The 24,682-nt window shown below is 46.9% G+C and overlaps 1 protein-coding gene across 11 annotated transcripts in view; it reads right to left on the bottom strand.

The window, feature by feature from the left end:
* Positions 1-24,682, bottom strand: part of syne1b (spectrin repeat containing, nuclear envelope 1b) — a 137,606-nt gene that overhangs the window by 51,558 nt on the left and 61,366 nt on the right. For 7 of the 11 annotated variants that reach the window (XM_036954553.1, XM_036954555.1, XM_036954548.1 and 4 more), the window contains 43 exons: positions 24,090-24,407; positions 23,704-23,859; positions 23,320-23,490; positions 22,690-23,016; positions 20,945-21,097; positions 20,564-20,731; positions 20,198-20,377; positions 19,890-20,036; positions 19,537-19,662; positions 19,011-19,187; positions 17,879-18,144; positions 17,120-17,369; positions 16,721-16,996; positions 14,943-16,577; positions 14,512-14,685; positions 14,048-14,211; positions 13,423-13,567; positions 12,966-13,184; positions 12,289-12,563; positions 11,847-12,012; positions 11,577-11,732; positions 11,189-11,341; positions 10,831-11,013; positions 10,399-10,536; positions 9,892-10,077; positions 9,497-9,619; positions 9,240-9,422; positions 8,886-9,029; positions 8,497-8,676; positions 8,069-8,194; positions 6,949-7,068; positions 6,656-6,817; positions 6,247-6,441; positions 5,837-6,016; positions 4,680-4,883; positions 4,317-4,376; positions 3,830-3,961; positions 3,351-3,451; positions 3,004-3,157; positions 1,703-1,837; positions 1,272-1,427; positions 706-915; positions 452-553 (listed from right to left, as the gene is read on the bottom strand). In XM_036954553.1, the coding sequence (XP_036810448.1) occupies positions 452-553; positions 706-915; positions 1,272-1,427; positions 1,703-1,837; positions 3,004-3,157; positions 3,351-3,451; positions 3,830-3,961; positions 4,317-4,376; positions 4,680-4,883; positions 5,837-6,016; positions 6,247-6,441; positions 6,656-6,817; positions 6,949-7,068; positions 8,069-8,194; positions 8,497-8,676; positions 8,886-9,029; positions 9,240-9,422; positions 9,497-9,619; positions 9,892-10,077; positions 10,399-10,536; positions 10,831-11,013; positions 11,189-11,341; positions 11,577-11,732; positions 11,847-12,012; positions 12,289-12,563; positions 12,966-13,184; positions 13,423-13,567; positions 14,048-14,211; positions 14,512-14,685; positions 14,943-16,577; positions 16,721-16,996; positions 17,120-17,369; positions 17,879-18,144; positions 19,011-19,187; positions 19,537-19,662; positions 19,890-20,036; positions 20,198-20,377; positions 20,564-20,731; positions 20,945-21,097; positions 22,690-23,016; positions 23,320-23,490; positions 23,704-23,859; positions 24,090-24,407 (8,976 nt within the window). The remainder of the gene's footprint in view (positions 1-451; positions 554-705; positions 916-1,271; positions 1,428-1,702; positions 1,838-3,003; positions 3,158-3,350; positions 3,452-3,829; positions 3,962-4,316; positions 4,377-4,679; positions 4,884-5,836; positions 6,017-6,246; positions 6,442-6,655; positions 6,818-6,948; positions 7,069-8,068; positions 8,195-8,496; positions 8,677-8,885; positions 9,030-9,239; positions 9,423-9,496; positions 9,620-9,891; positions 10,078-10,398; positions 10,537-10,830; positions 11,014-11,188; positions 11,342-11,576; positions 11,733-11,846; positions 12,013-12,288; positions 12,564-12,965; positions 13,185-13,422; positions 13,568-14,047; positions 14,212-14,511; positions 14,686-14,942; positions 16,578-16,720; positions 16,997-17,119; positions 17,370-17,878; positions 18,145-19,010; positions 19,188-19,536; positions 19,663-19,889; positions 20,037-20,197; positions 20,378-20,563; positions 20,732-20,944; positions 21,098-22,689; positions 23,017-23,319; positions 23,491-23,703; positions 23,860-24,089; positions 24,408-24,682) is intronic. The other 4 variants (XM_036954559.1, XM_036954558.1, XM_036954560.1 and 1 more) reach the window with 1 other exon arrangement.

Raw genomic sequence — 24,682 nt, forward strand, 5'->3', positions numbered from 1 at the left:
GGAGGGCGAGGGAGAGCTCTGTATGCGTCTCTGTGTGTGGAGTAAAGGTGGTCTGGAGTTTTTTTCCCTCTGGTTGCACATGTGACATGCTGGTAGAAAGGAAAAACAGATTTAAATTTGCCTGGCCACTAGGAGCGCTGCTTCTGGATGAGCATTTTCTTCTTTGCTTATGGCTTTATACATCTAGTTGAGTGTGGTCTCAGTGCCAGCATCGGTTTGTGGTGGTAAATAGATGGCTACGAACAATATAGATGAGAACTCTCTTGGTAGATAGTGTGGTCTACAGCTTATCATGAGGTATTCTACACCTCAGGAGAGCAATACCTTGAGATTTCTTTAATGTTAGACATTGTTCACCAGAAATGATTAACAAATTCATTTTGGTTATCTTTTATACGGTCGGTTAAGAAGGAAGTGTCATGTACTCGTGGACTGCCATCACAGATCTTACCTCAAGTTGTTTGGAGGCTGCTCTGTCCGTGGCTCCTGCCAACGTCTGAAGAATCTGGCACTTGGTGTCCGTTAGATCAGTGAGGAGAAGCTGTGACTCCGTCTGCATAAACCAATACAAGATAAAACTCAATTAACTGCAAGCTTTTTAGTCCAAGAATAGTGGATTCCGAAATGGCTCATATGGGGACAAGTCCACCATATGCTCAGTAGCCTAGAGAACTAAAGCATAGAGATTACACCACATAGCCTGACCTGGTAGGCAGTGAGTTCCTCCATCCTGGTCCTCATGTGTTCACAGCGTCGCCCTAGGGCAGAGTCCATAGTCCCTAGCCTCTCTGTCAGACAGTCCAGTGTGTCCTCTAACAGGGCCTGGTCCTCCCCACACAGCCCTGTAGGTTGGCCCAGGAGACCCCGACTGTGGCTCACCTCCCCATTCACCTCACTGACATCCTTCCCTAAGGCCTGGAGGAAACAGAGATGACAAAGTCACCAAACATGCACGGTACCAGGTGATACACAGGAATGGAGGAAGGCTTGGAAGAGTCTTTTTTTTTGCTCCCTCCCCCTTTCCCTTGGTCATAACTCCTCCATGTTTGCAGATCTCTCAGGTGGAAGCAATACGTTGGAAGCTCCACCACTGCAGCACTTATCAGATCCTTCAGATCTGCAAACATCGAAGGGCAAGGGGAGTGATTGCAGGACCAGAGGACTGTTTCTGAAGACCATGATCACATTTTGAGATGATATAACACTAGGAGAGCAGACGTTGTGTGCTTTACACAAAGGGATGTTACTATTCAGGTGTTGCAGTGGCCTACCTCCTGGTTTTGTAGCTGTGTCTCAGCGTTCTCGGCCAGCAGGGCAGCACCAGAAAAGAGGGTGTTCTCTACATCATCCAGCCAGGAGGAGGTAGCTGACACGGCTTGGTAGAGCTGCTGCTCCATTGGCATCACCTGGCCCTCAGAGGCCCTAGTCTGAGATACCAGGGTTGGCGTCAATTCCATTTCAATGCAGTCAATCAAGGACGTGAGCTCAAATTCTGTTTGAATTCCATCAATTTAAGAAGTAAACTGAAATTCCCATTACAATTCAGTCAATTCAGATGAAATGGAATTGACCTCATCCCTGATAGATACAGTGCATAGTTGTCTTGTATATTTCCATACATAAACATAATTTAACAGCCGAAAACAAGGACAACCTACAGAACAATAACAGGGTGGGATGTTATAGTGTTGTTATAACCTACCTGAGAAGACATCGCCTCCATTGTCTGGCTGAAACCATCATATAACGTCTTCAGTGAAGACTTGTCCTCTGTTTTATCTGTCTCTCCTTTAAACAGGGTCCCAGAGGTGGTCACTCTGGCCGTTCTGGAGTAAACCTGGAACAGAGTATGACCACTGTCACTGTCAGACGATGTCATTGTACTGTACCTCAGAGCAGGGCTGGCCCTAGCCTTTTGGGGGCCCTGAGCGATTTGGTTTGGGGGCCCCCCACGTCGTAGAAAAACATTTTAGTGGCCTCCTCTTGACGGCGGAGAGAAAAATGCAAAAGTTTAAGTTAATTTACTGCAATTCTACACATTTGGCATGCGGCAGAGAGAACATTTTTGCAATTTTATAACAAATAAATAGCTCCTGAGTGGTGCAGCGGTCTAAGGCACTGTATCTCAGGGCAAGAGGCATCACTACAGTCCCATAAACTTTGATTTGATTTGAGGTTCGAATCGGAAGTCCCATAGGGCGGTGCACAACTGGCCCATCATCATCCGGGTTTGGCCCGGGTAGGCCGTCATTGTAAATAAGAATTTGTTCTTAGCTGACTTGCCTAGTTAAATAAAAGTTCAATAAAAATGTTTAAATAAAAATGCCATGCAACTCTACTCATTTTACCATGGGACAGAGATTTTTTTTCTCCGTTTTAAAGTTAATTTCCTGCAATTCTAAATATTTTTCCATGACTTATGTCATGTTAATATGATATCTGAGTGAGAGTGACTAGCAAAATCAATGTGGGCCCCTGTCATGCCTACTCCTGCTCCCCCTCCCCCTCCCCAGTGCTCGACGTCACCGGTATACTAACCACCCGTCCTGGCAACCATTGTTACGCAGACCTGCTCCCCATCATTACGCACACCTGGACTTCATTATCACTTTGATTACCTTCCCTTTATTTTACCCCTCAGTAGCCTCAGTCATCAGGCAGTATTGGTTTGTTTCCATTCACGTTCTGCAGTCTTCTCATGTTTGGTTTATCTGCATTTATCATTATTAAACTCACCTTCTGCACCTGCTTCCTGACTCCCGACGTATACGTAACAGCGCCCTGGAGGTCAGGGCCCCTGAGCACGTGCCCTGCGTCAGTATTTGGCCATGATTACTACAAGTTTAGATAGCTGGCTAAACTAACTTGCTAACTCTCTGTCATGGCTAATTGAGTGACTATCAGTGACTGACATAACAGAAAAACTGCTGATGCACAACCAAAAATAACTGGTTGTAATCTGGTTTTGGCTGCTGGGATAGGTGTTGACGGTGGGGTCAGTACCGGTTGCTTGTTGTCTTGCTCTAGGGTTTTCTGTAGGAGCTGGAGTTTGGTACTGAGCTCTTTCCTCAGGCTCTCCCACCTCTGTCTCATCTGCTGCTGGGCAGCCCGGGTCTCTCTCTCCTGCAGGAGCTCCGGAGAGAAGGGCTCTGTCATACTGCAGACAAAAGAATAGACGGAATATGATATAACATAAAAACATTACACAGAGGATAAGGCCTATTGGCCTCTGGTAATTCAAAATAAACTGTCAGAACCCTGTGTTGTTGTGTTAAAGTGGATTCACGTTACTACTTTGTAGTAAAGCATCACAAAGGCAGAGCCGTGGATTCACTGTTTCATGGCCATACCTGACACTGCTGGGTGAGGCCTGCTGGATCAGGATCTCCTCTCCTCTACTGGCTACTGACTGGAGCAGCTTCTTTTGCTCTGCTAGCTGCTCCTCCAGCTCCTAAACAACAAGGCACAAACATGACCACTCTTAACAGCAATGACTTCTCTTTGAATGAAGGAAGGAATGAAGGAATGAAGGAAGGAAGGAAGGAAGGAAGGAAGGAAGGAAGGAAGGAAGGAAGGAAGGAAGGAAGGAAGGAAGGAAGGAAGGAAGGAAGGAAGGAAAGAAAGAAAGAAAGAAAGAAAGAAAGAAAGAAAGAAAGAAAGAAAGAAAGAAAGAAAGAAAGAAAGAAAGAAAGAAAGAAAGAAAGAAAGAAAGAAGGAAGGAAGGAAGGAAGGAAGGAACGAACACACAAACAACACAAACAAAACAAAGATCCTACACTGGCATGGCAGCAGTAGTGCGATGGTGTGTGTTTGAGAGTGTCTACCCTACCCTCTGTCTCTGGAGGCTGTCCTGGTGATGTTGTGAGCGTGTGGTACGGGCCTGGGCCAGCCAGTCCTGTACACTGGGCCCCGGAGACAGGCTAGAGTCAGACTCATTGTCCTCCTGGTCCTGCAGGAAGCCCTGGTGAAGGACACAAGCAGAGAGAGAATTACTTATGGAAACAATAGTGAGAAAAATGACAAGAGAAATGGTTATTCATGTAAGGATTTGTTTGATTCACATCTTGACAACAAGACCGAACAACCATCAAGGCTGGTGAGGATTACAAGTCATTTGATTATAAGTCAATTCCTTATTTTGATTTTTAAATCTTAAACAATAGAGTGGTTGAAATAATTCAAGCAAATTTGTATGCAATCCAGTTCACCCAATCATATCCCTGCACACATCAGCCACAATAAAGAATAGTTGATGACAAACAGGGACCATGTCAAAGACAGAAGACATTACATTAAAGGCTCAGAACAGACATTACATGTACATGCTTCCTCAATGGGCCTTTCAGCTCCTGAAAAGCATCCCATGCTAGAGTGGCCTGCAGGACAAACAAGGTGAAGGCATAGGCTTTAGCGCTGTGGTCTAACATGATCCAGGAGACCTGGACTTGAACACAGTCAGTCACATAAGCGACCAGGCACCTCAGTAAACACTGTCTGCAGTCAAATTGAAATAATTATTCTAAAGAGGTCTCAGTTTCAGACGCGGAGATGACTGTAGCAGTAGCCAGGTCCCAGATCTACCAGGCTACTAGTACATTCCTCTCCGCAGATAAATCCGGCAGCACCTTTTACTGTAGTAGTAAGCTACAGGGCAGGTATCCAGAAGCAGCCTGACTCACCTGGATGTTGATGTGTTTGTCCTGCAGCATCTTCTGCAGCTCCAGCAGACTTCCCTTCAGCGTCCGCAGCTTCCTGGCCAGCTGCTCAGCGTCCTCCCTCATGTCCATCCGCGTCTCCTGCCTCCCCTCCAGCAACAGACTCTCGCTCCGCATGGTCAGCTCCGACAGGGCCACCACCTTCTGCTCAATCTCCTGCAGCATGTTCTGGAGCAGCAGGAGGAGAGAGGCCATCTCAAACATGGTGCTGGATACCAGGCAGGCCCTGCCCGCAAGGCAGCTTCAGTCAACGGGGCCTCCAGTCCCAGGGTCAGTATAGACCCCTTCAGAAGACCCAGCAGCAGGTCTCTGTAGGTACTGTCCTGCTCTCATTGTAGGTCCACCTCCCTACCAACACCCTCGCCTCCAGCACAGCCCAACACACCAGCACTAATCCTTCACGTCGCATGCTCAAGATCAAAAATATAGATTCACCAAGTGGCCTGGACTGTTGTAGACCCTTGTAATGAAAAGATCCAAAGCTACCACAGATGTCCCATAGTAAATGCTTCCTCAAAGATCCGTGCACAAAGGAGATTCCTCCATATATAGACCCATATCCTGTGTGTGTGTATCGGTAAGTTGAACAGGTTTCAACTCCCCGCCTCCCTCCTCTTGTCAGTTGGTATTCCTACTTGGATATTCTAGCAGGCTGATCCAGCTCCACCACCAACACCAACACCAATCCCTGCAGTCGGAATCTATTAATCTAGCAAATAAGGCCTCCCACCTGAAGACACGGCCCCATGCAGTCACACAGAAGAAGACATCTGCATAATCTGCTTAACTAGACTAGTGTTACAGACGCTTAGGAACCTTACCAGGCCTCTGAAGGCAGCCCTGCCCTCTAACACTGCTGCTAATACTCTTGTTTACTGCTGCCAGGTTCCTACCCCTCCCGGGTGGATCCATATGTGGCAGGCAGAATCAAAAAGGGGAGTTATAGTGGTATTTAATAATTGGATGTTAAATGAGCAGTTGTGTAAAAGGGGAAAACGCATGTGACTCACGGAGGAGCTTTTAAATAAAGGGTCTCGGTCTGCGTTCGTGCATATGGACGTCTGTGCGTATGTGTGTGCGTGGGCGTGAGTAACCGCCAGTAGGGGGCGCTCTGTTCTAACCTGGCAGTCTATGAGCTGCTCCTCCATGTCCTCCTCATCCTCCTTAACGCTCGGCTGGAGGAAGGTTGTGAATGCAGAGCGGGTGCTGAGCAGCCAGTGGTCCATCTGGTCAGCCTGGTCGAGGTAGTGTTGTAAGGCCTGCTCTTGACGCTGCTCCTCTAGATGGTCAGTCGCACGCTCCTGGACAGGGAATCACAAGACACCACATGAAGTAAGGCCAGACACAGCTTGTTGTCATGTTCGTGAACCTCTTGACCCCTCAACAAACATGCTTTTAATGGCCCTCTCGTGATGAGCCTGACCTAAGACACTCAAATACAGCTAAATGAGCATCTGAAGAAGTGGAAGTGCACCTATCCGAACAAAAATATAAAAGAGAGAGAGAAAAGGTATTGGGAGCATCACTGTACCTCCAGAAGCTGTCGTTTCCCTGTGGCCTTCATATGTATGGTGGCCATCCTCTCAGCCAGGACAGTGAGGGTGGACTGCATGGCTAGCCGGTCGGCCGTGTCCGAGTCCACAGCATCAGTACCCAGGTCCTCTGAGAAGCTGGTCTGCAGCTTGTCTATATCCTCCTGCAGACTCTGGATCTCCTCACCCATGACCTGGTAGAGGGAATAACAGTATTTAGTTATGATGGGAAGACATTGAGTCATGAGTATACTGAGATGTTACACAGGATTTCTGCCTCGAGCAGAAATGTTTGTTTTTTGAGCATTTTGAGATGTCAAATAGGATTACTGCCTTGTGGAAATTGGTATCTTGAGCATAGCGGAATGTTACATAAGACTTCCCTAAGCAATACTGATTCTCCCTTACCTGATGGGCTTCCTTATGACTGTCTGTGATCCTGTCAGCCTCCAGTGGCTCGTTGAGTTTGGACTCTAAGGACTCCATCTTAGAGGAGATAGACTGGAGAGAACCCTGGTAGCGCTGCTGCTTCTCCAACGCTTCGTACAGAGTCCTCTGCTTCTCACTGATCTGTAAAGGGAAGGATAGGAACTAGGTAGCAGGCAGACCTCGGCCCAAAAGAATAGTACTTCACAGTTTATTTGTAAATACACTTTCCTAAATAGCCGATGTTAAATGTTTAATCGATATGCATTGAGTACCACATTCTTCAAGGTCTCCCAGGAGCGTTGCAGGTCATCGAAGTTGGCCACAGATTCAAATGTCGGGTCATATAGCTCCTGTATGGGGGCTCTGGTGAGGGTGGCTCGTCCCAATCCCATCTGAAAGAAAACACGAGCAACATATACAGAGAAGTATCACAATGTTACTCGGTGTATAGGTAGGTACACAATAAGGTAAGTGGTCAGGACCTGGTTGCATAAAACACCTTAAATTAAATTCCCCCCTTATCTATTCCCTTAAAGTTTCCTTAACTTTAAGTCAGTTGCACAAAACAGTTTAAGATGAATTCCCCCCTAAAATTATGTGAAAAAGTTAAGGGTGCCCATGAGGTCCATTAACTGCAATGTAAATAGCATTGGTGGAGTTGAATGTTGCTTTCATCTGCTCTGGGTTCCAAAAGAAAAACATCAACCGGCTAGCTACTTACTTTAGCTAGCTAAACAATGGAAAGTGCACAATCCATGGCTACTGAGCTAGATGGCTAGTTAGCTATGTCCTCTGTAAACTAGCTTGACGTACTAGAAAGTAATTTAAAGTTCGGGAAAAAATGTGCTACAAGAAACGGGATTTTATTATCTTCTGGAGCAATTTGGTTATCCTGTCTTGATTGTAGAAGTTCTATGTTGCTATCTCAAAAAATAAAAGCGATCTCTTTGAGGAGAAGTTGTCAGTGAATCAGGCCGTCTCCACGGTAACCAAATACTCTTTTAGCCATACCGGCCTTCAAACTACTGCAAAACCCCTTAACATATGCCCTTACCTAAGGAAATATTTGAGGGGCTCTATGCAACGCCCTTAAACATTTCCCTTAGTTAAGAGGAAATGATTCCTTAAGGTAAACCCTTAAGGGAAACACCTAAGATGTTTTATGTAACTGGGCCCAAGCCCTTAATGGAGAAGTACAGAAGCCTTGCTATGCATTAATCTGTGCTAATGCAATGCATTTAATTTGAGGCATACAGGATGACAGGATATGGAGATGTATCTCATATCTCATGGTTTGCAGCTAGAGTAGAGCGAGAGCAAGAGAGAGAGAGAGAGAAAGAGCTCAGTAGGTGAAACCCGAGTGTGAGTGATGGGAGAGGGAGTGCAACAGACCTGGGAGTGAGTGATGGGAGAGGGGGAGCGACAGACAGGAGGAGAGGAGATCTCACTGTTGGTGCCCTCCTCCCCAGACTCCTCCGTGACAGGGGACAGGAGGGTGTGACAGCGGCCAGCTGTCATCTGATCACACCATAGGATCAGAGTTAGACAGAAGACAAACATAGCATCCAGGTTTTAATCAGAAAACACATGCAGAGAAGATTGTGTGAATTTGTTAAAAGTCCACCACAGAGAGTGGAGTCTTTCAGACAGACATCATGCTAGCTCGAGATTTGATAAAGGGTCACAGGATTAACAGCGGAGTGATTTGCCTGAGTTAGTTAATAAACCAGAAAACCAAAAAAAACATGCTGTACAATTAGTAAACTCGTATCCTTTACCACATCGATAAGCTCGATTGGGGAGGGGAGTTGGCCTCTCACCATGACTACAGAGGGTTTGTGTGTGTCTCCATCCAGGTCCTCCTCAGTAAGCCCCGCCCCCTCCGTGTCACTCACAGTGAGCAGCATGGTGGCGTGCTTGGCCTTCACAGCAAGCATCTTACACTTAGAGTTCAGACTGGCTATCTGCTCCTGGTAACCCTTGATCTTCTGGGCCAGGTCCTGTTAGAAACATCCCGATCACGGTCAGTGGTTATGGTGACAACAGGGGAACAAAGCATCCATATAGTCCTAACATTTTACAGCTTAACTAGTGTCCTTTTTGTTGTTGTTGTTTTTTTTGCTTTGGGTACCTAGTTGTTCCTACCAGCACCTGGACCTAGAGGTTTTCACAATTCTGCATTCCTTTCCATTGGTAATGCTAAAAGTACCTCATGGTGTAGGATCTGAGCCTGCAGCTCCTGGATGTTGCTGGTGGGAATGGGTCGGTCCTGGATGACTCTGTGGGCGTCCTCTATCAGCCCCTGGAGGTGCCTCACCTCCTGCTCATACTGCTCATACTGCACAACAGCCTCCTACAGAAGGGACAAGAAATCAAGGAATGTTGATACTGGTGCACAATGTAGGAGGTCAACTGCTCTTGGCTTGCAGGTGTGGCCAACCGGATTCAAACCGTGACTTTCTGTGTTCCTCAAAACCTAGCCATTAGCTCGGGGGAACTAACACAAGTCTTCAGTCACAGGCAATCGAATGAATTATTCATGATTGTGCTGTGGCCTCCCTACCTGTAGAATGTTGCACTGCTGTATTGCGACATGCTGCAGCTGGCTGGCCTCCTGCTGTAGGCCCAGTGCCGTGCGACAGATAGCCAGGCCAGGCATCACCTCCTCTGGGACGCGCAGGGCGCTCTGACACAGCTGCACCGCCTGCACCTGCTGCTTGAAGCCCTCCATCTCTGACAGAAGACGCTAGGAAAACAGACAGGAGGGAACGTCACATTCTCCGCAGCAGCAGCAGCAGCAGAAGAAGAAGGAGTAACTACCTGTCTCTGGGCCAGTTGTTCCTTGAGACTCTGTCGGGCCAACTCAGGAGATGTCAGTGTAGCTTGGACCTGTTCCAGAGCAACATGTAGGGTCTTCACCTCGTACTCCAGACGCTCCATACTCTGAGAGGACGACACAGGACACACACACAGGTTCATCTCAGAACCCAGAACCAAATCTTCTGAGGGCTAGCTGGCTAGCTAATCAAGTCATGCTAACTGTCTGTCACTACACATAGGTCAATCAATCAAATATATTTGTACGTACAGGTGAGAATAACACTGAGATGCTAAAAGCTATTTGACCGTCTCTGAGACTAACAACAATGCTAGAGTGAAAACAGATGCTAGGCTAAAATGCAAGGTCAGCGCATACAGTATGTCTTTGTCAGTACCTTGGCTGCGTCCTGTAGGCTCTGCAGTCGTGTCCTGATGGTCTGCTGGAGCTCCTCGGTGTTGCGGCTGAGCTCACACACCTGCTGGGACATGTTCTCCGTCTGCAGCACCTCAGATAGCAGATCCACCTTCTCTCCCATGGCCTGCAGGTCCCCATGGAGCTCCCGGGACTCACGCAGCACAGACTGATGGGACAGGGAGGGGAGGGGGAAAGCACAACACAGGCAATGAATGGAATAAGAAGACACTGTTTTTGAAGAAAAAAAGGGCCAACCAGTGATGGATGGACCCTAAGAGGTGCCGGTAAATAAGAAAAGAAGTAACATCCTGGAGGGATAATGATAGGAGACAGGGGAACAGAACCCATGTTTATTTCCTTACACACACAAATACCACCAGTATTGTTGAAGATGGTACAGTGGAAGTGAACAGTGAGAGTTTCATACAGTCTCTATCAGCATTTAAATCCGGTAACTCTACATGTGTTTATTCATGTCTCCACCCACCTGGTACATCCTTATTTGCTCCTGCAGATGAGGGGAGGAGTTCCAGATGATGTTGGCCCTCACCAGGCCCTTGGCTTTCTCCGACCACCTCACTATGAAGTCCAGCATCTCACTGTACTCCTCTAGATGGGCATCGGCCTAGACAGGTGAGATAACAGAGGAATTGAGGAACCAGAGAACAACAGCAGGGAAATGCATACTTTAATGACACTGACAATGTATGGGTAATGTACGTTATGGTATAAATAGCACCTTTAACAATTAAAAGTCAAATGGCCCCATATAAACATTTTGGGCTGGGCAACACAGTACATTAATGCCACCTCTTCAGTGTAACAACAACATTGTTAAAACAACAACAGTGTAACAACAAGACTTCTCATGTATATTGTGTTTCCCCCCCTCAAAACATTTATACAATTGGTTCCTAACCTTTTTGAGCCAGATGGTTCTACACTCGGCCAGTCGGGCAGTGTGGTGGTGGATGTCTCCTAACTTGACTATGGCATCGCTCAGCTGTTTGGCCAAGACGGGGTTCCGTCTGCCGAACTCATGGACCGCAGCATCCAGCTCTGAGAGAGTCCGACGACAGCTCTCCAGGTCATCACAAAGACACTGAGGAGAGGAGAGAAACTCTGGGTTAAACGGACTGACCAAGATAGCAGCTCTGGGTGCTCATTCACTTTTGTATGTATTTCAGTTTACTTCCTGAATTGATTGAATTGACAAGAAATTGACCCCAAACCCTTATTCAGAGTCATATGCATGAGCATCTTCAGCTCCCGCTCACCTTGGTCTCGTCTTTAGCGTGTTCAACATCACTGGCTTTGTCTTTGAGTCTGGTGGAGATGGCTTTCATCTTCTCCGACACGTCATGGATCCTGGAACTGAAGTCCTCCTTGATGTCTCTCGTCTTCTGAATCTCTCTCTCTTTGGATAGAACCTTAAGAAATTCACAAGAGAAAGTACAAACTTAACCCTGTAATAACTTCTCTATTTCTTAACATTTACATTAGTAAAAGATACAGTAGTTGACGTAGTAGACCGGACACAGATTAAGCCTAATCTATTTTATTCGAGATTCTCCATTGAACATGCTTTTTAGTTCATGGCTAGGCTTAATCTGTGTCCAGGAAACTGGCCCAGTGAGAAATAGCAAGCGCAAGATAGTCCGGTACCTGGTCCTCGATGGCCCCCAGTGCAAGCGACACCTCAGCCAGCTGCATGGAGATCTCTGAGGGCAGGATGGTGTACAGGTCCAGATACTTGCTCTGCTGCTGCTCAGCTATCTTATCCAAATGCTGACGGTACCCGATCACATCACTGTGCACCACCTGTACAATACATAAAGGAATTTTGCATTTGCAAAAATGGCAAAAAAGGATGTGATCATGTGTTAGATTGTGTTTACTCAATCTCTAGTTCCATAGGGTTCGTCAGCGGCTTACCTCCAGCTCCTGTAGCAGAGCATCCATATCTGGGGTAGGGTTGAGAAGCAGCTCCCTGGTCTCCTGGATCCAGGCTTTGACCACACTCAGGTTCTTCTCCACCTCCTCTCTATCCCTCAGCTCCATCCCAGCCTGGCTACGCTTGGTACGCGCCTGCTGCAGCAGACTGGTGGAGAGACATAAAACCACTCAGCTCCATTATTCTGTTCCTAAGATATTTGAACTGGAGGGTTGGGAAATACAGAAGACACATTTTCACTTGTAACTAAATGGACAATTATCTCTCTTATTCTGTTCAATGCAAACAACAACTGATCTAATTCCTGAGTTGCCAATCCATCTGTTGTGCAAATGCTAAACATAGGCTCGATTGCCAGACTCATGGAGCTCCACAGCGGCTGTGGGAAGAGACCACGCAAAACCTAACAATCTTGATCCGCACCTTTCCATGCGGTCTTGTACAGCTCTGATCTCCTTGAGACTGGGCAGTTCGTCCTGTTCGGAGGTGGGGGATGGTGAGGGGACCTCCACGTCATGGAGCAGGCTGAGGGCGTACTGACGCAGCAGGGTGAGGGAGGACAGCTCCCTCTCCATGTCCTGGATCAGCAGCTCATGCTGGTCCAACACAGACTGCAAGGTAGCCTTGGAGGCCTTCTCCACAGCACAGTCTATCACACGGCTCTGAAGCTCGTCCACCATGTTCCTCAGCTTCACCATCTGAAAGGAACACAGGCGGGGGAAATCTAGACAGTGTGCTGAACCTGTAATGACTTGTTGATAAAGCATCATTGTTAGCTTCTACTATGGAGTAGTGTACACTCTTTAGAGAACCTTTACGGCAGACAGCAACAAAGGGCATAAGGGGAACAAATAAATAATCCAGCAAGTGCTGATAGTATACTGTTTAGTTCCCTTTCAGTCAGCATACTGCACAACGGACAGCTATGAGGATTGCACTCTTGTCCCCCTAACTGTGTTGTACCTCGTACCTCGTACCTCCTTAGGGAACAGGAGTTATATTCATGGACTTAGGTTGATATTATGGTCTTCTCCACTGTATATTCGCGAACACACTGTACTCACACTCACAGTCCCATGTTTTTGTGTAGCCTACTATACCTTCTCCCTGAAGGTCCTCCACTCCTGGGCCGTGTCCTCTAGGACCCTCTCCTGCCCTCGTGCTACGCTGCGTAACCGGGTCCAGCGCTGCCACACCGTGGTCATGGAGCGGCTGATGGTGGCCTTGCTGGCGTCACTACCCACCAGCTCCAGCTGGGATGCCTGCTCCTCCAGCCCGGTCAGCTTCTCCTGGAACCCATTCACCATCGACACCAGGGACTGGCAGGGAGGGAGGAGAGGAGGAAATATACACACAAGAGAAGAGTCGCGGTCCGTTCACACATTATGGGTGTTCATAAATAAAGTCTAATCATTACTTCTTTGTGCTTTGATTACTAAAGATGAATGTACAATGACGCCATCATGTGGCTAATTATGCGGCCATTAGCAAAATGTATCAAGTAATGTAAAAGTCAAAACAGAAGAAAATCATTATTTTCCCATGGTCCTCTTTTACCCTATGACTCCTGAGCTTCTCCTCTGCCTCCAGAAAGGTGGCAGCCTTGGCGGTGGAGAACTCAGTCAGCTTCTTCTCTGCCTCGTTCATCAGTTCAATCACTGTCTGCCTCGTCTCCTGGTAGGACTTCCACTGGGCAACACAGCTAGGGACAACACAGGACAGTCAATTTAATTCAATTCCATTCCAACTTTATTGTACCAGTAAGGAAATGCATGGTGCAGCCAAGTATTTACAGAATCATTTTAAGCATTAAGGCCAAGGAGATGTGGTATATGGGCAATATACCACGGCTAGACCACGGCTAGGGGCTGTTCTTATATGCATGACACAATAAAGCCATTGGCTGTGCTATATTGTCCAACCCCTGAGGTACCTTATTGCTATTATAAAACTGGTTAGAATATAATAGCAATAACAGTAAAAAGCTGTCTGTCTGTATTATATTAACACTAAATTGCCCATCTCTGTACCAAGGTCTCTCTCTCTGTATTCAACACTTGTAAAACCATATTGTCCATGCACAAATGGTTTTAAGTCGCTTTGGATGAAAGTGTCCACTAAATGGCATATATTATATGTCCATATTTGGTTACAATTGAACCTTTTCCTTTACTTCCTGTACCTGATCAGGACGTCTTGATGACACTGCAGCTGATCTCGGACCTCCACTCCTCTCTGCTGAGCAGACTCCACACTCAGCCTAAGCTGCTCCTTGGCTGAAGGGTTAACCAGGTTCTCCAGCTGGGGGGGCAGAGCCTCCAACTCCTGCAGGTGGCCCAAGAACTCCTACCACGAGGCACAGGGAGAGAACATGTTAAAGGGAGAAAATAATTAAGTTTATTTTTATTTTTTTAAGGGCACACCAAAAAAATCACTCTTGAATATATGTTGCAATTGAAGCTTTGTTTCAGTTTGCTTTACCTCTTAGCAACATGTCCTAATAGACCACACTTTATTTAGTCCTGACAAAGGCCCAGTTCGTCGAAAACGTCCTATTAAACTAAACACTTTGGGAGCGTTATAACATTGCGCGGATTCATTTTTTGCTCTACATTATCCACCCGGACAAGTTATTGGAGCACCCACCTGCTCCGAGGCCATGATGTCTTCCTGCTGGCGTAGACATTCCTCATAGTTCTCTACGTCCACCCCCAGGCTGGCTAGTTGTAGGAAGGCCACTGCGTCCTCCAGCCACTCACACGCTGACTGCATCCGGAAGTGGTACTTCTGACACAACGCTAAGGCCTGCTCCAGGGTGATCTGGAGAACAGACAGGGAAGGGAAATGGTGAGTATGTGAAGCTAACAATACTAATAGATGTCAACAAACAGGCTATGTTATTGTCACTATTACTCCCTCACAGCGTACAAAAATTCCAGAAACGTTCGCAAAGTTCCCAGATGAAATCCTTCAACTGAGATTTTATAAACACCTAGGAGATTTGGGAAAGTTTCCAGACTTTTGCAACCCCACTCCCTTATATTATAATACATCGAGACAATATGATATCACTTCACCTGTTTGGAGCTCAGAGCCTGTTGGACATCAGCCTGTAGTTTGGCCATCTCCTCCAGGCTCAAGTCAACATGGGCTGGGACCAGCTCATTGGCGCTGGTGTACTTCTGTTTCTCCCTGCTGCTCAGGGCCGCCACGATCCTCAGCCTGGACTGGACCTCTTCCTGCATAATCTGCTGCTTCCTGATCTCCTCCTGGACCTTCTCTACCCTCACATCCACCACCACAGCACAGTCCAGCTCATCCCTGATTTGCTGCAGCCAGTCCAGGGTCCGCTTCACCTCCGTCTCAAAGTCTTTACTCTGGACAAACCTATTCTCACACTCCACTATCAGCTCCCCTACGGCAGACTGCAGGGACTGCAGCTCCTCCTGCCACAAGACCACCTGTTCTCTGGAGGCCTCGTGGGCAGCCTGGTCCAGCTGAGGAGCCAGGTTGTCCATCTGCTCCATGAGTCTAGAAAGATGAGAGCTGGCGCCCTGGAGACTCCCGGCCAGGGCGTGGTAGTTCTTCAGCCTCTCCTCCGCCGACTGAGTCTCTGCATTGACCTTGACCAGCTGTTCTTTGGTAGCCTTCAGCTCTGAGTCTACCTGCATGGCCATGGCCTTGTGGTCCTCGAAGGACTCCAGCGTGTCGTCGAGGTGCTCCACCCGCTGTTCGATGAGCCTCTTGAGCCCATTGTAGAGGCTCACCAGCTGGGTCATCTCTTCAGGCCGCCAGGGTTGACCGGTGCTTCGGAATCCTTCTTTCTTCTGGTTTAGTTCACTGACAGCCAGACCAAGGTTGCTCAGATCAACCTGAAGAGCTTTGTAATCGTTCTGTAAACTGACAACCTCCTCTGTCTGTAGACCGACAGGCTGAGTCCCCAAGTTATGGAACTGCTCCTCAAGCTCCTTCAACGCATTATGTGTTACATCTATGAAGGAGGCATACTCCTTTCTGGATAGAATGGCCTGTTCAATCTTCTCCTGTTTCTCTTTGGCCAGAGCCAGTATGCTATTGTATTGCTGTGGGAGAGCATTGAGTTTCTCGTCCAAGTAACAGTGGTCCACTTCATTCAGAGTGGGAAGGATCTCCTGACCAGCTCTCTGGACGATCAGTAGGAGGTTTTCATATTCCATCGCCTGCTCTACTATCTGCTGGTACTTCAACAGCTGCACGTTCAGCTCCAAGTCACCATTCATGAGGTTAATCTCAGGGAAGGTCACTATGTCTGCCTGTTTCAACCACTGACATGTCTTCTCCAGGTCTGCCTTGAAGTACTTTCTGGAGACAAGCACCTTTTCCAGCTCCTGCAGCCTCTGGCCACACTTCTGCAGGGCCTTCTCAAAGATGTTCTGCAGCTCCTGCAGCTTGGTGAGCATCTCAACCTTCTCGTCCTCGGTGGCGTCCCTCATCAGGTCTCTGCCTTGGGACCACAGGGAGGTCAGTTCGCTCTGGTAGGCCTTTAGGCTGCTCTGGATGTTCCTGCAGGTTCGCACCTGCTTGGCCAGGTCGTCAGGTAGCAGGGCGATGTACTCCTCTGCCTGGGCCTTCTTCTCATTCTGCTGAACCCAGGTGATGGACTGGTTGACAGCCTGCAGGAACTGTGTTCTCTCTGTGAAGGCCTTGCTGAGGTGCTTCCTCCTCTGGGCCACCTTTATTTTATTTACACAATATAGACATGTAAAAACGATAATAGCATGAAAACAGTATAAGCATAAGTTAAACAGGCATGTGCAAGTGTCAGAAACCCAAATAGTATTTTATTTTATTTTTAAACACACAAAAAAACACCCACCTTCACACTGAGTGACTCCACCTCAGCCTGGGTGTCTGAGATGAGCTGCTGCAGGCGCTGGCGCTCGTTGAGCCCCAGGTGAGCCAGGACGCGGTCAGCGTCGGTCATGGCCTGGGCCAGAAGCAGCTGCTTAGCCTCCAGTTCACTGCAGATGCTGAGGTGGTCAAACAGGAAGCTTTGGGACAACTCTGGAGGAGGACTCATCTTCATGGCTTCAGACAGGGCAGGCTGCTGCTCCTCGGCCCACTCCCTGGCCTCCCTCAGACGGGCCTCCACCTGATTAGAATAAAATAGATACTTAATTGCCCATAGGTTAGACCAGAAAGGTGTCTTCTGCCTTTCCCAACACTCCACCCCCCCCCCCCCCCCCCCCCCCCCCCCCCACACACACACACACACCTGGGCCATGTCCTCCAAGGTCAGCACCGAGTCCTGGATCTTCCTGTCGATGAGGCTCTGCAGCTGGGCCCAACGCTGCTCGAAGTGGCTGATTTGCTCTTTGACCAGCTCTTTATCGTCAAGATTCAGATGGTAGATGACTTTCTGCCTCTGGTCCTTCAGGTCCTCCAGAGTTCCCTTCTGGTCTCTGAGAGCCACGGAAAGTTTTTTCAACGCCTCCAAGTGCTCAGATGAACTTTCAGCATCAGTCCTTGGAGAGAAAAATAATATATTCAATGACTAGATTTCACAATAACAATTTTTCAAAGCTAACACACATTCTAGTGATGAAGAAGTATTTGAGACCCATTGTCATGGTTTTTAGAATGTTGGTACAGCTCCCAAACTCTTAAGCCATGTTACCACTGTCATGGCAACTATGATTATTCAGCTATTCCACATAGAGTCAGTCTTCTATGTGCTCTGGAGACTGATCCCACATCAATATACTTTTGCTATGAAAGGGACCGCTCACTCACTAGCAACCCACATAGCAACAAGACTGGCTGGGATTTGGCCATACAGAACCAAATATATTTTAAGTTGTTGCTTTTTTGTGATTGTTATCAATACATAAAGTAATCACTTTAATAGTGTATTGTGATACTATTACAGGTGAAATCAGAGCAAAGTTATTGCAATACACCCATATTGCATACACTTCTAGTTCCCATCCTGTAGTAACTCAGTTGTGCGTTTCAGATAGATAGATGACCCCACCTGGCCAGGTTGTCCCACTCCTTGGACACCTGCTCAAACAGTGCCTCCATGGCTGTGATGCAGTCGTGGTACTCCTGAGTCCTCTGCAGGTCCTCCTGCCTCTGATCCTTCAGCCTGTTAGCCTGGTGACACAGCTCCAGCCAGGAGTGGCTCAGACGCCCTACTTCCCCATGCTCCGGGCTGGCCTGGCCCTCAGTCAGACGATTCACACTCTCTGTCATCCTGGTTAGGGTGGCTTGTTTACTCTGCAGCTGATTGCTAAACTCCTGTTGGAGAGAGTAGAGAAACATTAATTGGATTTGATCAATGTGCATGTTTTGTCTCATGCTGTGTTAGTGGTTTGTATGTGAGCAACATCCTAAATCGGTGAAACTGAAATTGACAATTACACATTTTCATCTAAATTAAGATTTGTATTTATTAATCTGGCTGATCAGAGAAGTATTTTTAAAGAAGGTAGGGAAGATGGGAGTGCAACCTGGACTCGGGGGTAGACGTAACATAGTAAACAATAATCAGGGTCATTCAAATTAGAATGATATGTTACGTTTGGTATGTAATGTGGATGTCCATCATCCATTTTGTATGAAATGTTACGAATTGCAATTCGAATGATATGTTACGAATTACAATTTGTTGAGGCTAACATTAACTAGGTGGCTAACGTTATCTAGGCTAGTGGTTAGGGTTAGGGGTTAAGGTTAGGAGTTAGGTTAAAAGGTTATGGTTAGGGGAAAGGTTAGCTAACATGCTAAGCAGTTGCAAAGTATCTCAAAAGTAGTAAATAGTTGCAAAGTTGCTAATTAGTTCAACTGCTAAAGTTTTCTGTCATGAGATTCGAACACGCAACCTATGGGTTGCTAGACGTTCACGTTATACGCCGACTAACCACCCTCCTTTCGTTTTTACCTTAAGTAACCTTCTGTCTTATGTAAACATACCAAATGTAACATATCATACTAACATACTAATCCCGGATTTTCGTTTACTATGTTACATCTAGTCTATGAGACCACGCTGGGGAGTGGGACCCTGCTCCCTAAACTTCTTCTTTCTTTGTTAACTCTGCACATTGCAGTCTATGCTCCTATGTGGTTTGTTGGTGACAACGTTTGGACCATAAGATCTCTACCTTGGCCTGGGTGAGCATGTTGTGGGCAATCTTGGTCTCGAGCTCGGCTGGTCTTCTGGAGAGACTGAGGAGCTGCTGCTCCATGTCCTGGAACAGACCAGACAGCTCCTGCTTCTGCTCCTTTATCTCCTTCCAGCCCTCCGACAGCCCCTGGGAGCTAGACATCCTCTCCTCGATCTGTACAGTACACGGTACAGTGTACAACAACATGAAGTATACAGCAGAGCGCACAACAACATGAAGTCAAAGTATTGAACATGGGATTGTTTAATTGTAATACTTTATGTACATCTGCTTTATGATGTCTTTACTGGTTGTTGTATGCCTATTTACAGGCCTACATAATTTCCCGGAACTCTCACGCCCTGAACTAATGTTGTTTTTATTGTGAGAGATTGTGAGAGTAAGGTGTATGAATTACATATGGCAAATACTTGAAACTCATGGTGAAAACCCTGTTGTCAATATGGTAAGGATGATGTGATGATGACCAGAAGTGAATGTACGGTAAGACCAGCCCACACACCGTGTGTTTGACCCGCTGGACCTCAGCAACAGTGACTCTCACAGCATCATCAGATAGGTCACACACAGAACACACCAGGTCCAGGTACGTACTGGCCTGCTCCTGTAGAGCCCTGTAGTGCTTCACCTGTACAGGTAATATGCAAACAAATGTAATCAGCTTGATAAAACATTTTCATTTGTTAATTTCCCCTATTTACCTAGGTTTTCCCATTGAAGCAGAGCCTTCTATTTTCAAATGACCACAAAACTCCAAAATCCTATGGCATAACATTGCCATGAAAAAAAACATTATTGTATCATTTGATTCTCGTTCTCTGCCTATAAAAGAGCAGGGAGCAGTCAGTCAGGAACCTGTTTGAGGGCCTCCTGCAGGCCAGAGGGAGGTTGACAATGCAGCCGGAGCTCCTCATGGACAGTGGAGAGCCAGGTCTGGCACTGCTGCAGAGTGTCCTGGTGACTGACATGTTTCTGCAGCTCCCTGTCAAGACTTTGGTACACCTGATGAAGCAGACACAGACACACAGAGACAAGTGAAGAGATGGAGCCGGTAAGTGAGTAGAGTAGTGTAGCGTAGAGCAGATCAGAGTAGAGTATAGTAGATTAGAGTAGAGCAGAACAGAGCAGGTTAGCTTAGAGTAGAGTGTTAGTATAGTACTCACACGCTGTGCGGTGCTGCAGATGGCTGAGTAACTGTCTCTGGTGCCCTGCTGGTGAGCCTGGACCTGCTGGCTGATCTTAGCCTGGACCTGGTCTGTAGTACAGTTGGACATCAGGTCATCTCCCTTCTCCTTCAGACTGGTCAGGCGCTCCTCGAAGCTAGCTATCTCCTCCATGATTGCCTGAGAAGAAATGTGACAGACAAGGGTTATGATTATAAACCCCAAACTTCTAAATTGCCATTTTAGAATGCTGGTTTAGAACTTCAGAAGCATAATTCCAGTATCACGCAAACAGGTGTTATTGCATAATTTCATTCTCATGGATTCTCATACAGTTCCAATCCATAATTTAATGAATATACTCACCTTGTGCCGAGCTAGTTGCTGTGTGGCCGTCTCCATGCTGCAAGTCTGCATGGAGTCTGAGGTGACCAGCCTACTGGACATCTGAAGGAGCCACTTCTCCACCTCCTGAAGCTCACTGCTGTAGCCCTCATGCTCCTTCACCAACTCCATCAGAGTCTGAACCTGGCCCTGTAAATAGTACAGGATTACTTTTTTTTACCTTATAGACAAAGCTACAGTGGCTGTCTCAGCCACCACATCAATCAGGTAGGACAATGACACATTTTGGTTGCATGCTTTAAGTAGCTAGCTAGTCTGTCACAAGAGACTAGACAACCACAAACCAAGGAAGCTCTCTAATACTTTAAAAGTGAATCATGTGTACTTAAGTAGAACACCTACCCTGGCTGCAGTGCAGAGGTCCTGGTAGTCTGTCTGTAGTCTGCTCATGTTGTCCCTGATGGTAGAGTCGCGGACCGAATCCAGCAGAGCCTCTCCTTTCTCAACCACAGACCTCACTGCTGACTCGTGAGACTGCACTGTCTGCTGGATCGTCTATGTACGAGGAAAAACATCCTTTGAATGTCAATAATGAATCAGTGCTTTTTACAAAGCACACATAGATAAAGTTGAAGTCAGAAGTTTACATACACCTTAGACAAATACGTTTAAACTCAGTTTTTTACAATTCCTGACATTTAATCCCAGTAAAAATTCCCTGTCTTAGGTCAATTAGGATCACCACTTTATTTTAAGAATGTGAAATGTCAGAATAATAGTAGAGATAATTATTTCTTTCAGCTTTTATTTCTTTCATCACATTCCTAGTGGGTCAGAAGTTTGCATTGCCTTTAAATTGTTGAACTTGGGTCAAACGTTTCGGGTAGCCTTCCACAAGCTTCCCACAATAAGTTGGATGAATTTTGGACCATTCCTCCTGACAGGGCTGGTGTAACTGAGTCAGGTTTGTAGGCCTCCTTGCTCGCACACGCTTTTTCAGTTCTGCCCACAAATGTTCTATAGGACTGAGGTCAGGGCTTTGTGATGGCCAGTCCAATACCTTGACTTTGTTGTCCTTAAGCCATTTTATAACAACTTTGGAAGTATGCTTGAGGTCCTTGTCCATTTGGAAGACGCATTTGCGACCAAGCTTTAACTTCCTGACAGATGTCTTGAGATATTGCTTCAATATATCCACATTTTACATCCTCATGATGCCATCTATTTTGTGAAGTGCACCAGTCCCTCCTGCAGCAAAGCACCCCCACAACATGATGCTTCCACCCCCGTACGGTTGGGATGGTGTTCTTCGGCTTGCAAGCCTCCCCCTTTTTCCTCCAAACATAACGATGGTCATTATGGCTAAACAGTTTTATTTTTGTTTCATCAGACCAGAGGACATTTCTCCAAAAAGTACAATATTTGTCCCCAAGTGCAGTTGCAAACCGTAGTCTGGCGTTTTTATGGCGGTTTTGGAGCAGTGGCTTCTTCCTTGCTGAGCGAGCGGCCTTTCAGGTTACGTCGATATAGAACTTGTTTAACTGTGGATATAGATACTTTTGTACCTGTTTCCTCCAGCATCTTCACAAGGTCATTTGCTGTTGTTCTGGGATTGATTTGCACTTTTGACGGCTGCGTGGTCCCATGGTTTGTACAGATGAACGTGGTACCTTCAGGCGTTTGGAAATTGCTCCCAAGGATGAACCAGACTTGTGGAGATCTACAATTTATTTTCTGAGGTCTTGGCTGATTTCTTTTGATTTTCCCATGATGTCAAGCAAAGAGGCACTGAGTTTGAAGGTCGGCCTTGAAATACATCCACAGGTACACCTCCAATTGACTCAAATGATGTCAATTAGCCTTTTAGAAGCTTCTAAAGCCATGACCTCATTTTGGGGGGGTTTCCAAGCTGTTTAAAGGCAGAGTCAACTTAGTGTATGTAAACTTCTGACCCACTGGAATTGTGATACAGTGAATTATAAGTGAAATAATCTGTCTGTAAACAATTTTTGGAAAAATGACTTGTGTCATGCACAAAGTAGATGTCCTAACTGACTTGCCAAAACTATAGTTTTAACAAGTTTTAATGACTCCAACCTAAATGTATGTAAACTTCCGACTCCAACTGTAGATAGATCTGTTCATACCTTGTATTTGGCTAACTGGGCCTTCTTCTGATAGAGCTCAGCTTTGGGTTCAACAGGCATCCCTAGCAGAGCCTTGGTCTCTGTGAGCCACTGAGCCTGGGCCTTGTACTTGTCCAGGAAGTCTTTGGAAAGGGAGATGCATTTCTCCAGCGAGCTGTGTTCAGTGCGTAGCCCAACCATCAGGCCCTCTAGCTGGGAGAGATGGGCGTCCACCTCCTCCCTCAGCTGGTCTGCCTCTGGTTCCTCCAGGAAGGCCATGGCTCGCTCCGTCTTCTCACGCATCGTCCTCAGGAAGCTGTGGCCCTGCTCCATGTCACCCTGCAGAACCTAGAGGACAGACACACATATACATAGAAAGAAAGCAGAAACCATTATGCCTGGGACCATAACGTTCTTAGAGGATGAAGCAAAGCAAAGGGAGTTAAAGCCTTGGGAGTGTCACTGCAATGCTAAAACACACTAGGTCCGCACTCACAAGTAGTTCAAAAGAGCTTACTTTTGCTACGCTAACAGTTGTTGTCTACCAACTAAGTCACTTGAGGCATGGCTTCCATTTAGCTGAAGCTCAGACTGTAGTCTCTCTTATGCCAGGCTCAAGGCAGCGGCTGTAAGAGGAGACTATAACTGTACCTCCAGTTTCTTCTTCTTCCTCTCCATGGTAACACGGTCCACTACGTCGATGCTGATGGCCACGGTGCTGAAGTTGTTCTTAGCAGAGCTCAGCCAATCAGAGAAGGTACTGAACACACTCTGGGCCTCCTCTATGCAATACACCTCCTCCTGCAGCTGCTTGATGCTCTCCTACGTCATCAACACAGACATTTTAGGAAAAAGCGAGAGACAGAATTGTCAGATCTTGCACTTTGGTTTCAGAGCTTTGTGAGTGCAAAGTGTTGCTGAGCAGAAGGTCCCAGGTCCGTGCCCAGGTCAGGACAGGGATGAAATCTACTGTGTTACATGTGGTTGTATGTGTCAGTGTGTGTGTGTGTGTGCGCATCTTTAAGTGTTCCATACCAGTAGGTGCAGTAGCAGGGCGTGGTAGCGGGCGGTGAGCTGGGTAGCTCTAGTGCTGACCCGGCTGCTGATGTGTGTCTCGTCCAACACTTGCTGGGCTAGAACACTCAGACCCTCCACCTCCTCCTGGTACACCAGCACTTCCTCCTGACAACCCTATATACAGAGAAACACATATAAATATGGCATATAATTTATTGAAACACAAGGGCACTGAAGGAGGAAGATGCGGAGGAGGAGGATGAGGAGGAGGAGAAGGCTACATGCTACCCCTTACTGCATAACGCACACAGACAAGACTGTGTAACTACTAATATAACAATAATCAACATCACCATTCATGTCACTTAGTGTTTCACAGCAATCTACTCTGAACCACTGCTGACCTTAATTAGTTGCAGCTGAGCGTCCTTGGTGGCGCGGTCTGACCTCCGATGGCTTCGTAGTTGACCTTTGCTCTCCATGCTCTTCAGCCAGCTGTCCAGACGCTGAAACTTCTGCTCCATCTGGCGGAGCTTGGCCAGGGCACTGTTGAGCTGGCCCCTGGTGTCTCCCAGCCTCCCCTGGTACAACCGCCAGTCTTGCTGCACAGTCTCCAGGACCCGGTCCTCGATCTGAGGGACCCCCCATGGCACAACCTGGTCTCTACTGTCTAGCAGAGTGTTGAGCAGGGCCTGGCCCTCCGTGCACTGGAGTTGTAGCTCCTGGGAATGAAGGCAGAGAGCCAGCTGTCATTATTTACACTGGCCATTACGAAATATTACTGGACATTCAAGCGCCATTATACTGTACATCTTGCGCCAACAGGCAAAGATATACATTTTTCCCAATGCTGAACAACATCTGACTAACCCATTGAACTGCTTGCTATCAATACTATCTGATGTTGTTCGCATGTTCAGGTAAAAAGACACAAAAAGAGCATAATATATAAGTTTGGACACACCTACTCATTAAAGGGTTTTTCTTTTTTTAAACT

Source organism: Oncorhynchus mykiss, chromosome 19, assembly GCF_013265735.2.
Source record: "Oncorhynchus mykiss isolate Arlee chromosome 19, USDA_OmykA_1.1, whole genome shotgun sequence".
NCBI lineage: Eukaryota > Metazoa > Chordata > Actinopteri > Salmoniformes > Salmonidae > Oncorhynchus > Oncorhynchus mykiss.